General features: G+C 35.1%; 1 protein-coding gene across 5 annotated transcripts in view; it reads left to right on the top strand.

The window, feature by feature from the left end:
* RANBP17 (RAN binding protein 17) overlaps positions 1 to 14,876 on the top strand; it is a 329,638-nt gene that overhangs the window by 72,673 nt on the left and 242,089 nt on the right. For all 5 annotated transcript variants that reach the window (XM_027841755.1, XM_027841754.1, XM_027841758.1 and 2 more), the window contains one exon: positions 1,019 to 1,154. In XM_027841755.1, coding sequence (XP_027697556.1) covers positions 1,019 to 1,154 — 136 coding nt within the window. The remainder of the gene's footprint in view (positions 1 to 1,018; positions 1,155 to 14,876) is intronic.

Here is a 14,876-nt window from a genome sequence, read left to right as displayed (position 1 = left end):
CCACTCACAGTCCTTCTTCCAATATTTAATCAGCACAGAAGCTTTAACCTGCTTTTTTTTTTTTTATGACCTGGGCCACTTTAGCCTACCTTAGGCAGCTTAGTAGCCCTCCTGTCCTGAGGGCTCACCATATTATCTTCAGACTTGGTGCAGACCCCATATCAACTTTAGCCCTGTTGCAGCTCAAAACTCCCAAACACAAACAATCCACCAGCCATAGCATGCACTACCATTCCTGGCTGTAGTTTGAAATTATTTGGATGTAGTCCATAGTCATTTACTTCGATTTTTAATGAACTTTTACACTTTATTTAAAATTGATTGTTGGTGAACTGTGAACAGAATCATAAAAGCACTTTTAGAAAGTGATCCAGTGACTTTTTTTTTAACTGTTTCCTGCCCCTAAGTTGATTCTGGGAAAAAATTGCATTGCCTCTCAGGCTATTGCATCAGCATGTCTATTTATCATGCTACCATCTCTTTCAGTTTTCATTATTTGTGGTTTGCACCATGTTAAACATGATGAAAAAATTATATTTTGATTTAAAAGATCTCTTCAGGCTTAGGTGGGAACAACAGCAAAGGGTTTCAGGGATTGTTTGGGGTGTTTTTTAACATACTAAAAAACTTGAAACCAAGTTTTATGCTGATTAATCAATCTGTGGAAAATTTAGAACTTTCTATGTTGTGTTTTTTTTATCAGTCAACAAGCATTTATTAACCTCTAACTGTGTTTCAGGTAGTGTTCTGGGCATTTACTGTAAAAATGGGAAAATGACTTATATGTGGTAATTCTGAATAGAAAAAACCCTGGCTAGAGTCAGTCAGTTTTCAAATTTGGCATTTAGCAGCTAAAACTTAGCAAATTATCAATATGCTGAGGGTATGTACCTAATTAAGTAATCTCTTCCTGTAAGTAATTTAATGTGGTAAGATTATAAATAATTGCCATAGAAATAGCTGTTATGGTGTTACTTTTTCAATATTTTACCTAAAAATATTTTTATTTTATCTTAAGAGTTTTTCAGCTTATATCTTTGTTGGATTCCCGTTTACCTCGGTGTTGTAATGAAAAAATAGAACTTGCAATTCTTTGGTTTTTGGATCAGTTTCGTAAAACGTATGTGGGTGACCAACTTCAGCGAACCTCAAAGGTAAGTTTTTATAATTAATTTAAACCACTGTCACTTAAGATGAAGAAAAAGGTGCATGTAAATGTATAAAGGTGACTGATATGCAGAATAAGAAAAGTTGCTTGCCTGATTTCTTTGGAAGAATACATTATGCATTGGAATTCAAGACCTTGAGGTATTGAAGATGATCGGTAGTTCATTTTTTTGATTTATGCTTGGGCTTGCCATTTTCTTTGAGGATTAGTGGGTAGTCCATGAATATTTTTAACAGTTATATTCATTAAATAGTTAAGATTATTTTGAATGTTTTAATGGATTTTGTTATATTGTGTTATATTTCAAGGGTGAGAACACAAGATTTATTCTTTTAATAGTTCTGTTCCTTTGACAGTTACTCACTTATGTGGTTTGTACTTTATTTCTCACATTACTTGGCTTTTCTGCATGATAAATATCAGGGATTAGAAGAGTTAGCAGCATCTTTGAGAAGTAGCAGTTAAATCACCTTAACTGTAAGGGACGCTCATTGTCTAGATATTGTAAGAATGGCATAGCAAGACCAGATTAATTGATCTTGAAGAGTATCAGAGGCATTTATATGAGCCCTAAGCCAATATTTAGTAGGTCTTATGACATTGAGTAAGATGTGTCTGGGATTTTTTTCTTACTGGTGCACTAACTCTTTTCAATACCCCTCTATGATAAGCAGTCCCAAGGATGTTTTTATCTCTTTAAGATTTAGTTTGTGCTTTAGCAATGTCAAAGAATTTCTTACTTGAAAATTCAAGACATAGCTTTTCATTATGCTGTTAGACCTTTTCCCAAGGAATTTTAATGTTACCTTCAGTTCATCTGTGATTTTTAGACAAGAATGAATTTACTCTGAAGTGAAAAATGTATCTGTTGAGTTCTCCTAGCATCATTGTTTGAATCACTTCAACCAAACTTATCTGCAGTTTAGGATATGCCCTTGTATTTTAAAACATCTTTGCCTTTAGTGTCATTAGAATTATTTTTCAATATGTAATTGTCGCTAAAAGATGCCACAAGGAAGGAATAGGAAGAGCTATAGCATGTATTGTTATTTGTGGTTAAGACTAGTTAGATTACGTTAGACAGAAATGAAGATAAGGTACAAATCAAATGTACATATACATGTGGCTTTCACTTTATACAAAAGTTGTGTTCCTCAAAGATTAACTTGAAACTGAATTATAGGGAGAGTAATTTTTGTATAGCACTTCATAAGTTATAAAGAGATTCCACAAAAATTATCTCATTTGATCTTTACAAAGTGGGTGTTGATATCCATTTTATAGATAAGAACACTGAGGTGCTTACCCTAGGGCACAGAACTAGTGTGTGGTAGATCTGAGACTCAAACCCAAATTTTCTGACTCCATATCTGGTACCAATTTGTTAAACACTGCCAGATAGGTTGAGTCTTGTAAATGCTCTAGAAAAGCTCATTTAAAGGAATCCTATGGGAAATCCTTTTTATAAAATAAAGACTCTTGTTTATAACACTAAAAGTGTTGGTGCTAGGCACTATACTAAGTGTTAGGGATACCAAAGGTAAAAACGAAAATAATTGCTGCACTGAAGGAGCTTACTTCTTGTTGCTGGTAACTAGTATGCCTTTGTGAGAAAAAAGTAACCGTGCCAAACAAATTCATTTTTCTTTGATGATGGTTTTTGTAAGGGGAATCATAAAGTAACTGAATTTTGATTTTTATTCTTTTTCTCGCGGTTCACTTGATACTTGCTATATTACTTTTTGTAATAGGCTAAATACAGATTACAGTAGACTCAGTCTAAGGAAATTTAGTTAGTGAAGTACTAATGGACTTTGTGATGAGATATCTTCACTTGTGTCATGGAGAACATGAATTTGCCTGGAGTCTCATGAATCTAAGCAAAAAGAGCTTTAAACTGAAGAAGAAGGCAGAGGGAGACAGCTGCCTATGTCTAGCCACCGAGAAAGACAACCTAGAGAATAGCTGGGACGTCAAAAAAGAATTGCAGTAGATATGCCCCCAAATTTGTACGTGACAAAATCCAAGAAAATAGGCAGTTGATAAAATCGATGACCTCAGATATCTGTACATAGACACATAAAAACAGGTTTAAAATGAGGTAAACTAGAGATCCTAGTGCAAGAAGGAACATTTGATATCATAGGTAGTACTTTACTGATGGGATAAGATCCCTGCCTGGAATATGCCTCTGGAAGAAGGTATACCTCATTCAAAAGAAGCAGACTAGGTCGAGAGGGTAGGGAAAGGAGCAGCATTGAATATTAAGAAGATATAATCATATGAGCAAAGCTGGGGGCCAGAGGAGAGAAGCATCAATCAATCAATAAGCATTTATTAAAAGCATACCATATACTAGGCATTGTAGTAATCACTTGGGATACAAATAAAACAAATGAAACAATCCCTCCTTTCAAGAAGCTTCCCTTCTTGTTACCAAATTTCTGCTAAATCCTATATTTCTGACTTCAGACTTGCTTCAAGAGCTAATTTTAAATTAGACTTCTTTAAAATTCATGGATTATAAAGAAGTCTGGCTACTTGTCAAGAATTGTTATCTTTGGGATATGGATGTCAAGGAATGGCCACAAGGAGCTTGACTGCAAGTTCAATATGAGTCAAATGTCATGTGGAACCAAAAAACCTAATGTGATTTCAGGCTGCATTCAGTTGATTAATCAACAAGTATTTATTAAGTTGTACTATGTGCCAGACACTGATCTCTATGCTGGGGTTTTAAGTACAAAGAATGAAACAATTCCTGCTCACAAGGAGCTTACATTCTAATAGGAGACAACACATATGTATAGAAATATATACAGCATAAACATAAAGCGAATAAATAGTTATATACAAAGCATTTCATCAAGGGAGCCCACAAGCAGTTAGAAGATCAGTAAAGGCTGCATTCAAAAAAGGATTCTTCAGCTGTGTCTTAAAGGAAGAGAAGGATTGTGTGAGGGAGAGAGGAAGAAGGAACACATTTCAGACGTGTGGGACAGCAAAGGCACAGAGACAGGAAATGAGATGTTGTATGTGAAGAACAGAGAGAAGACGGGCTGACTGCATTGCAGAGTGTCAGAGGAAGAGTCCAGGGGAGCTAAATATATAGGTTGGGGACAGGTTGTGAAAGGAATTAAAAGCTAAACTGAGAAGTTTATAATAAGGAACCATTGGAGTTGATGGAGTAGAAAAGTCATATGATCAGATTTGTGCTTAAGAAAATCAGTTTTGCAGCAGTGTGTAGTAGGATGGACTGGAGTGTTAAGAAGCTGTTAATAATCTAGATGAGAGGTAAATGAGAGCCTGAACTCAGGTAGTAAGTAGCCATGTGAGGAGAGAGGAGTTGTAGGTGAGAGACTGTGCGGAGGTAGAAATGACAACTGATCAGATGTACAGAGTGAAGGGAGAGCCAGGAGCTGGGAATAATGCCAAGGTTACGAACCTAGAAGATTGGAAGAATGATGGTGTTTAAAACAAAAGTGGAAGAGTTTGAAAGAGAGGAGGTTTTGGGGGAAAATACAGCGAATTCAGTTTTAGACATTTTCAGTTTTGGATGTCTCTGGAACGTTCACTTTGAAGTGTCCAGTAAGTAATTGTTGATGTGAGACTGAAGGGTAAGTCAAGTCAGAACAACAAACATTTATCCAATACGTACAATGTACCAGGCACAGGGCTAAATTCTGGCAATACAAAGAAAGGCAAGACAACTTATGCCTTCAAGGACCTTACCTATTAGGTGAAACAACATGTAAACAACCGTGTACAAACAAGATATATGCAGGATAAATTTGAGATAATATCAGGAGGAAGGCACTAGCATTAAGGGGGATTAGGAAAGTTGTGTTGCAGAAGGTAAGATTTTAACTGACTTTTGAAGGAAGCCAGGAAAACTAGGAGGTGGAGATGAGGAAGGAGAGAATTCTAGGCATGAGGGAATGCCAGTAAAAAATGGGCAGAAGAGCTTTAAAAGCCTTAATAGAGGATGTATATTTGGTCTTGAAAGCAATGGTGAGCCTCTAGAATTTATTGAATAGAGGAATGACATGGTCACTGATAGGTGAGTAGAGGATGGCCTGGAGTGGGGAGACACCTAAAGCAAAGAGACCAACCATAAAGCTATTATAATAGTCCGGGGGGGAGGTCATGATAGCCTGGATGGAAGCAGTGTCAGAGAGATGTTGTGAAGGTAGCATCAGGACTTGGCAACTGATGGGATGTGTGTGAGATATCTAAGAGGAGGAACTATGGCTGGATATAAAGATTTATGAGTAATCTGCATAGGGATAATTTTAAACACATGGGAACTGCTATGGTTACCAAGAATATATAGATAAAGGAGGGCCTATGACAGGACCTTGGAGAACACCCTCAATTAGGGAGTCCAGTATGGATGATGAGCCAACAAAGAAGACTAAGAAGGAGTGCTGAGATAGGAGAAAGTAGGGTCCTGAAGACCTAGAGAGGAGAGAATATCCAGGAGGAGTGGGTAGCCGGTAGTGCCAAATAGTCAAAGAAGATTGAAGACTGAAGAAGGATAAGACTTGGCAACTAAGATTGTTGATTACTTTGGAGATGGCAGTTTCTGGTGAGTAATGCAGTTGGAAACTAAATTACAAAGTATTGAGTGAGTAACAGGAGAGGAAGTGAAGACATTGAATATGGATTTCCTTTTTCAAGGAGTTTAGCTGATAAAGGGAGGAGAGATACAGAATGTTGACTTGAGGGGATAATATAAGTCTAATGATTTTTTTAAGACTAGGGAAGACTTGGGCACGTTTGAAGGCAGTAAGCAAAGAATCTGGATAGGGAGAGTTTGAAAATGAGTGAGGGGGGCATGATTCAGGTTTCTGCTGGAGAAAATGGGAGGGGATGGGATTAAGCATAGGTCAGTAGAATTTGGATGAAAGTCACTCGAGGCCTTTAATAAGCAAAGCCTGATCTCTTGACAAACAGAAAATTATTTTAAAACTTAAAAATTTTAAAGAGTTCTGTTTTCATCATGATTAATACTCATACTTTGCCTTAATAGAAAATTTTAATGACTTTCATTGACAAAAGACAAAAAATAAAACTCTTCCTTGTGCTCAACTGTCTAGTCATGGGTGGGCCTTTCAGAATTTAGCTAGTCTCATCCTCTTTGCATTGGCTAGGGTGATCCCTGCTAATATCACCTTCAAGAATCCATCTCCACTCTAATATGAACCATCTGATACCTTTTAGTAGAGGGAACAAGGGATTGAATAAGGGTTTGATATGTATTTTGATAAGGTAAGCAGAGGGTCTAGCTTTAAGGATCTAGCCTTCTGTCCTCTGAGAACTGATAGTCACTTAATGGATGTAAGTACAGAGTATATGAATAACAAATAGCTATTCTTTGATTATTCTCTGGCTTCACTGCTTTTAGTTCTCATAATATTTTTTTTTTCAGAGTAAAGTTAGAAGTAAAGATATTCCTTTTTAAAATAATAGGCAGCTTTGCAGAGTTGATAAACAGCCTTAGTTAGAATCAGGAAGACCTAAGTTCAAGTTCAGCCTCTGATATACATGTGTGTATATACATATATGAATAGACACATGTGTGTGTGTGTGTGTGTGAGTGTGTGTGTGTGACTTTGAGCAAGAGACTTAATTTCTCAGTACCCCAGGAAGCTAAGACTAAGTTACAAATCAGTTACTTTCACTATTGTTGAAAGGAATTTTCTCACTAGGACTACATTAATGAAATAATTGGTCTGGACCAAAAACAAATGTTAGGACTATATTTTTAGGAAGAAGACATTTATTAGAATTGCAGAGGAGGAGCAGAAAACCAGGTTTCTCACTTTGCAACTTGCAATTTAAACTGTTGCAATTTAAATGGTTGTGCAAATGACTAAAATTGGTGAAGTGTCCATTCAACTAGTTCAGGTCATAACCTAGATTTTCAGAGAAAGAAGTATCTCAAAGAACAAGGGTACTGATGTACAAGCTGGCCAAAGATGTTAGGAAGAAAGCAATCCAATGCGATGAAATTAAGTAATGCTTACCTATGAATGACTGATCATTCTTTTACACTCCCATAGGTGTTTTCATTTTTAAAAGAGACTATTTGATAACCAAGAAGAAAATTGACTTGATGGCATTTCAGGCAATATAACGGTGAAGTGATAAATTTACTCAATGTAAAGGTAGATATCTTGGCAAAGGAAGTTATTCCATAGGTTGACTAACTCTTTTTGAATGCTTGCCTAAACTGTAAACTGTAAACTATCCACTTTTCATAGCTTTTTACCTGGCTCTACTCCTAAGCGTACAGTTTCTCTCAGTTCCAAGCCTCATACTGGATTGGCGGTATGGGGGACTGCTAGCATTAGCTTGTAATTGGAAAATAACAGTGGGTACCCATGTAAAGGGCCAAATAAACAGGCCTCTCCTTTTTAACAGTCTGGCCCTTACCAAGACTTTATATGTAAAAAGTGTCTATCAGCAATCTGTGAAAGTAATATACAAATAAAATCTATCCTGGAATTTCACAAGTTTATATTAAAAATGTACTCATCCCACCCTAGATAGCAGTATTTATTTCATTCATCAGTCGTATTCCTTCTTTCTGTAGCTGCCTGTTATATATCCAAATTTCATTTCATGGGACAGTAATTACTATACCTGTCTATTCTCCAGCTTCTTTAGTGCTGTTGAGTACACATATAAAGCAGCAGATGGCATTCTCTCCCTACAGTTGTAAAGCTTTTTGGTACGGTATATTGCTAACAGTTATCTGTAAATTCAGGAGAAAAAGACCTAGATGTTGAAAGAAAACAGTCTCTCCCATAAAATAGGTCTTCTACTCTAGCACGCCAATTATGCAATCTCTCACCATTACTGAAAGAATGTATTTATTGCTTGGTTTCCAAATATTTGGAAATGTTCCATTTATATTAGTGAAATGCATCTTGGCATGGGAATTCCTGATTAGGGAAGATAGTATGCTATTTAATGCACACAAAAATCTCCTCTTTCAAGTTTGAGTTAAATTTTTTCCCTAAATTTCCCAAAGTTATTTAAAATTTTTCAGTCAGAAAGAAAGAAAACACCTTATATATGGAAAAGAACAGGATAATTCAGTTCATCTTTGTTGTGTGTTTGATACATAATGTTCTCCAAGTTCTTCCAGATTTTTGGACCCAGCTGGAAAAACCTTAAAAAGCTTTTAACTGGTCACTTTGGTGACTGACTGGTAGCATGTAACGTTCACTGTACAAATATTTTATAAAAGATAGAATAATATTTAACTATCAGGTTTTTTTTCTACATGGTTTTTGGTTTATGTTGCTGTCCAAGTTGGTTTTTAGATTGTGTATTTAAGGACCAGAAAATCATTTTTCAGAATAGCATGATCTATGCTTATCTGTTTATGACTAGCAAAATGTTAGGGAGTGTCTTCACTTATGTGATGTTATATTATTTATATCGTATCATATCATGTCATGTCATGTTATATTTTTAACCTTAAGACAATCAAACCAAAACTATAGAAGTTTTTCACTCCGGAAAATCTTAATTTGCAAACAGACAAATTGGGGGTGATTATGTTTATTGAAAATATTTATTTTTATAAACAGAATGTTCAAGTGAAATTAAAACTAAAGTGATCACTGCTAATTAGTAATCAGTTAGGAATTAAGATAAGCCAGGCTGAAATTATAATGTAAATTGTGAGAAAATATATTACATAGAAAATGTTGGCTCTAAACTTCTCTAGAATCATTAAGTCAAGGCATTTATCATGTTCTTGCTTTGTTCTAGACACTGGTTTATTAAGCAGGAGAATGACATGGTCAGACTTATGTTTTAGGAATATCATTTTAAGAGCTATGTGAAGGATGGATTGGAGAAAGGAGAGATTTGAGGCAGAGACCATTTAGGAAGCTACTATAGCAGGAAGTGACAGGGTCTAAACTAAACAATGGGCCACGTTAATAGAGAGGTGATTAGTGTGAGAGATTTTGTGGAAACTGAATGAAGAAGACTTGGAGGGTGAGAGAAAATGAGATGTGGAGGACAGCTCCAAAGTTGTCAACTTGCATGACTGGAAGGATGGCAGTGCTCTTGATAGAAATAGCCTTTCATAAGAGGAGTGGGTTTGGGAGAAAATATAAGTTCTCTTTTAGACATTGAGTTTAAGATATCTGTGGAACAATCAAAATGTCCATTAAGGAGTTGGGCATAGGAGGTGGCTCTCAGGAGAGAGAGGAGGATCTGAGAGTCATGTCCATAGAGACAGTAATTTAAACCCATTTATTGTATAAAATGAGGCTTACCTGTACTTACTAGACCTATTCTGGTAGTTTTGCTATGACACAATATAGGTGTTCCCAAAAAAGCACCACATTATGCAAAATTGTGCAATAAAACCACAGAGGTCATAAGGAAAATGATGTTAAGGCACAACACTCAAAAACTTTGTCAATGACACATTAAAAAAAAATAAGAACCTAATAAAAAAAGGGTGGCACAGTTTTTTACGTGTTAAAAGGTTAAGAAATACATAAATACTACAATAAATAGTAGTTATGTCCTTGGCCTGGGGCTGCTTCTCAGCCTATACCCAGGCTATATAAGCAAGTTGGGCAGGCCACAACTCCTTGCATTGGTGAAAGGGAGGGAAAAGGAGTTGGACCATTTCTCCACTCACAGCTCCTATTGCACCAGAAAAATACTAAATATGGCACTTTACTTTGACAAAGATTAGAAGTTTGATTGTGAAAGTGGACATCAGAAGGGTTGTGAGTTATTGTGAAGTGATGCAGTTTCTTTCTGCATTCTCACTGTTTTTCAGGGAAAAAATGATCCAGAAGCAAACTCAAAATTTGAATTATGCTCAAAATGTTCTCTAATCTGTCCATTGCAATGGAACAAATTTGTGTTTTTGAAACATTCATTACAGCGGAATTGACTTTTTATTCTTTTTTTTTTTTTTTTTTTTTGGTGAGGCATTCTGGGTTAAGTGACTTGCCCAAGGTCACACAGCTAGTACGTGTCAAGTGTTTGGTCTGAGGCCGGATTTGAACTCAGGTACTCCTGACTTCAAGGCCGGTGCTCTATCCACTGCGCCACCTAGCTGCCCTGACTTTTTATTCTTAAGAGAATTTTTGGAATTGCTTGACTTTTTATTTTATTGATATTAAGATTCTTAAAAAAAAAACCCTCTTACAGTCTGCCCTCTCAATTAGAATATAAATAGTTTGTCCTTATAAAGTGTCTTCTGACTGTTCACTTGCAGTTACCTTCTTATTTTTTCCTCTTGACTTGCATATTTGTATTTTAGTGTTCCTTTTTAGCCCTGCTTTTTTTTTCATCGAGAATATTTGAAAATCTTCTATTTTATTAAAGGTCCATTTCTTTTTCCTTGAAGGACAATACTCATTTTTTCTGAGTAAGTTGATTCTTGGTTGTTTACCTTGGTCTTTTGCCTTTTGGAATAGCTCATTCCATGTTTTCCTCCTTTACAGTGATAGCTGATATATGTTTAGCAATCCTTATTGTGAGTCGAATTCTTTCTAGGGGGGTTGTAGTCTTTTGTTTTGTCTGAAAGTTCTGGATTTTGGCAGTGACATTCTGGGAATCTCAGGAGATGATCAGTGTATTCTTTCTATTTTCATATTGCCCTTTTGTTCTAATATGTCTGAGAAATTTTAATTTTCTTTAATGATTTCTTGAAACACAATACACATTTTTGGTCTTAGATTTCAGATAATCTTTTGATTCTTAAGTTATTTCTCCTTAACCCGTTTTCTAGTTCAGTTATTTTTGATATATCTTATATTTTCTGCTATTTTCTCATTCTTTTGATTGTGTTTTGTGTTTTAAGAATCCTTGTTGTTTTCTTTTTAGTTCATTCTCATTTTTAAGGAGTTTGTTATTAGGTTAAAGTTTTGTACCTTTCTATTAAGTTGTTAAAGATCTGCTAAAGATCTGCTTTTTGGTTTTCTTCTCCATTGCTGTCATTTCATTTATATCTTTTTAAAACTCTTGCCTCATTTATTTGAAGAATTCTAATTACTCCTGGGGACAAGGTATTTTTTTCTTTGAGGTTTAGATTATAGATGTTTTTGAGTTATTTCACTCTTCCAGGGTTTGTCTTTTTTCTTGTTTTTCATTTTGGTTGCTGAGGCCTCTGGACTTGAGTTCTAGGTCTTCCTTACTTTGAGGATCAAATCAAGTTAAGGACCTCTCCTTTACCTCAGTAGGCTTTTCTTTAGATCTTTTGCTTTACCCTGGACCCACATCCAATATTTTTACCTCATTTTTTTTCCTTATTCATGTGGATGAGGATATGGAATGGACCTCTCATTGCATTAATTTAAGGAACTCCCTCTACCAGTGCATGCCAGTATTTTCTCTATACCTTTTAGTTTCAGAATGTTACCTGGAGCAATGAAAGATTCACTGACTCCCCCACGTTGACAGAACCAATGTGTGTTAGAGGTAGAATGTGAACCCAGATCTTTCTGGTTTGAAGACCAGCTCACTATCCACTTTACTATTGCTGTCTCTTCTTTTTATTCATACTGATGTTTAAATCATTGGAGCTTCTATAGCGATAAAGAAATTTGAAATGCCAAAAGACAGAATTTTAAAAGATTTTCAAAATAGAAATCTTATACGTAGATTGTTTGTAACATATTTTGTCTTTTATTATATTTTAGGAAAATATAGTTTTAACTTATTTAATGCAAATGGAGAAAATGTTCACCTAGTTTGCTATAGTTCTGTGATGATTTCCCCCTTTTTTATAATTACTGCAATTTCATTTGGATATTTATAATATTTCTATCGACCTTAGAAAAACAGAAAAATTATGAAAATGCATAATGCAAAGACCTGCAGTTATATGAGCATGCTATTATTAGTCCATGAATAGACATATGTATTGGATGGCCACTGCATATAAAGAAAGCTATGCTGAGAATTGACTTAGAGGACATTGGGTTATATCGTATTTTATAATATTTTAAGTAATCTTAAAATCACTCAGTGCTGCAAAGGCCCTTTCTCTGAATCATGGAACACCAAGAGAATCCATAAAGTTTTGGAAGATTCCATGTTCCTTTTTTTTTTAAATCTGGGGGAAGATATACCTGAAAGGACAACTATAGGTCTTTATATACAACTATAATACACTATTTCCATTGAGTTTTCTTTATGTAGTTGCTTTTTAAAAAGGATTTAAGTCATAAAGCAGAGCTGGAAGGGACATTATAAGAAGTTTACCAGACAATATGTAAGGTGCTAATTGTTCATGATAGCCAGTACAAAAGGAATTTTAAGAATGGGAGATCATGATGGTTTAGTGCCAATAAGGAATGCTTAGCAGAGGAGATGGGACTTAAGTAGGCCTTAAAATATGGTTGGAAGTTAGAGGAGTAGACAGAAAATGAGGAAAACATTTCAGGTGGGGAGACATCATGAGTGGAGGCTCTGAGGCTTGTATGCATGTTATGTAAATCAGGTAATCACTGTGAAGAGCTTTCAGCAGTAGGGGGGTGGGCTATGAAGTTAAGGTAGTTTAACTTGTTAATGACACTTGGAGCTCTCCACAGTTTTTGTTATACTTGCTACCCATAGCATATAGCTTTTCAAACATCTTATGAGATTGATAATCTAACTATAATTCTTATATCTTTATTTAACTACTTTAAGGACCTTAGTCTTTTTATTTCTTGATGAATTAAAATTTTACCAACCTTGGCAACCTTGCAAGTCTTTGCTATTTGGTTTCTCAAAGTCATGTGGAAGACATTCTATTCCTTTTTGAATCAAAAAGAGAGTCCTTGAGGTGCTTTCTGTGTGATCCTTGTATCTTTTTTGAAAAATCATTTCCCATCCTCTGGGTAATGGTTAGTGCTCAACATATGCATGTTTCTACCATCTGTTGTATCAGCTCAGTGACTCATTTTTCAATTTTCCAAAGGAAGGTAGGAATAACTTATTCAAAATAGACAAGTTGAGGTCAAGTTAAATAATATTTAAACATTAGAGCTGCTTAAAGAAAGTCCACATGACAATATTAAAGACTATTTATTCTATTATAAGCATTGTCCTGGCTTTGACGTTACAATAATAAAGGTGTCCAAAACTTGAATGTGTATTCAACTAACTCTGCCAAGATTCATTCAAAATATTTATAAACATTCCAAATATTAACATACTTAGAAATACTTTGTTTTCTTTGGTTATTGTTTTAATATCTATACATGAAATAGAATGACGCGAGGCAGAATTCTTACTAATTCTTTTTTGAGGATTCTGTTTCTTTAGAGTACATAAAATGCTTCCTCTTTTTCCTCATGTCAGGTACTACTGAACATCTTTTCAATATGACTTATAAATTGATTATCTACTGATAATAATTGGTTATATTAGAAAAGCCCAACTCAAATGCCACCTAAACCACAAAACCTTCCCTGATTCTCCTGATGGTACTGTCCTTCCCTCCTTAAACTTCACATAGCATCATGTTTTGCAGTTTTCTAATGTACTTATAACATACTATTATATATTATACTTAACTGTGTCTTATTCCCTAAGTGATGGCAAAGACTAACTCTTAACTATGTCTCTCTCCTAGTACCTATTACAAACAGTACTTTGCACATAGCAAATACTTAATAAAGGTTTGTTGAATGAATGAATGAAAGGAATTTGTATACATTCACATTGCATAGAGGATAATACAATATAGTAAAAAGTATATTGGACTAAGTAGGAGTTTGTAGACTTGGTTCTATTCCTAGTTCTGCCATCTACTAGCTTTGTGACTTTTGACACTTAAGTTAACTGGGCAGGTAGGCAGTGCAATGGATAGAATGTCAGGCCTGGAGTCTGGAAGACCTGAGTTCAAATGTGGCCTCAAACACTTATTAATTGTGTGACCCTGAGCAAGTCACTTAACCCTGTTTGCCTCAGTGTCCTCATCTGTAAAATGAGCTGGAGAAGGAAATGGCAAATAACTATAGTATCTTTGCCAAGAAAACCCCAAATAGAGTCACCAAGAGTCAGACATGACTGAAACCGCTGAAATAACTTATATAGGCCTCAGTTTTCTCATCTGTCAAATGAGGTAGTTTGAAGTGGATGATTGCCAAAGTTGTGCTCAACTGTAGCATTGTATGGTTAAACAGATCCAAAAGGTAGTTTCAGATTCCAGTGTGATCCAGTACTATGTTAATTCACATTTTCTATAAATAAATTCTTTACTCTAAATATTTATAAATGTGCATTTTTAATAGGATAACCTCTCTTACCATGGGATGTTATCTATATCATGGCAAATTAGTATTTGAAGACTAAATTTCATGATCCCAGAAGCCCTTATCATGTAACCAGTATTTCCATTAATTTAAAAAATATTTTTAAGAAATGGTATTTTTAAGGTATTTTTTTCCTTTTCATTTTTTTAGTGTTCTTTGGCAGTGCAATATCCAGGAAGAAAATTTTACTGATTATGCTACTTTGTTAAAATATGATATGTGGATGTATTTTTCAACATGCTTATAATGTTAGTTTAATGATGATAGTAATTTCAATCAGTCAATTGATCCTGGTCACTTGACCTTTTTGCCTCATTTAATAGGCCATTACAGAATGTGATCCTTGTGGTTATACTTTTTATCTGTATGAGCCCTCATTTTAAGTTGAGTAATTTTAGAGCCTAAACTGATCC

The sequence above is a fragment of the Vombatus ursinus genome, unplaced genomic scaffold (assembly GCF_900497805.2).
Source record: "Vombatus ursinus unplaced genomic scaffold, bare-nosed wombat genome assembly UNPS02014863.1, whole genome shotgun sequence".
NCBI classification, from domain to species: Eukaryota; Metazoa; Chordata; class Mammalia; order Diprotodontia; family Vombatidae; genus Vombatus; species Vombatus ursinus.
The sequence above is the reverse complement of the archived record's forward strand: the minus strand, read 5'-3'. Positions and strand labels throughout refer to the sequence as shown.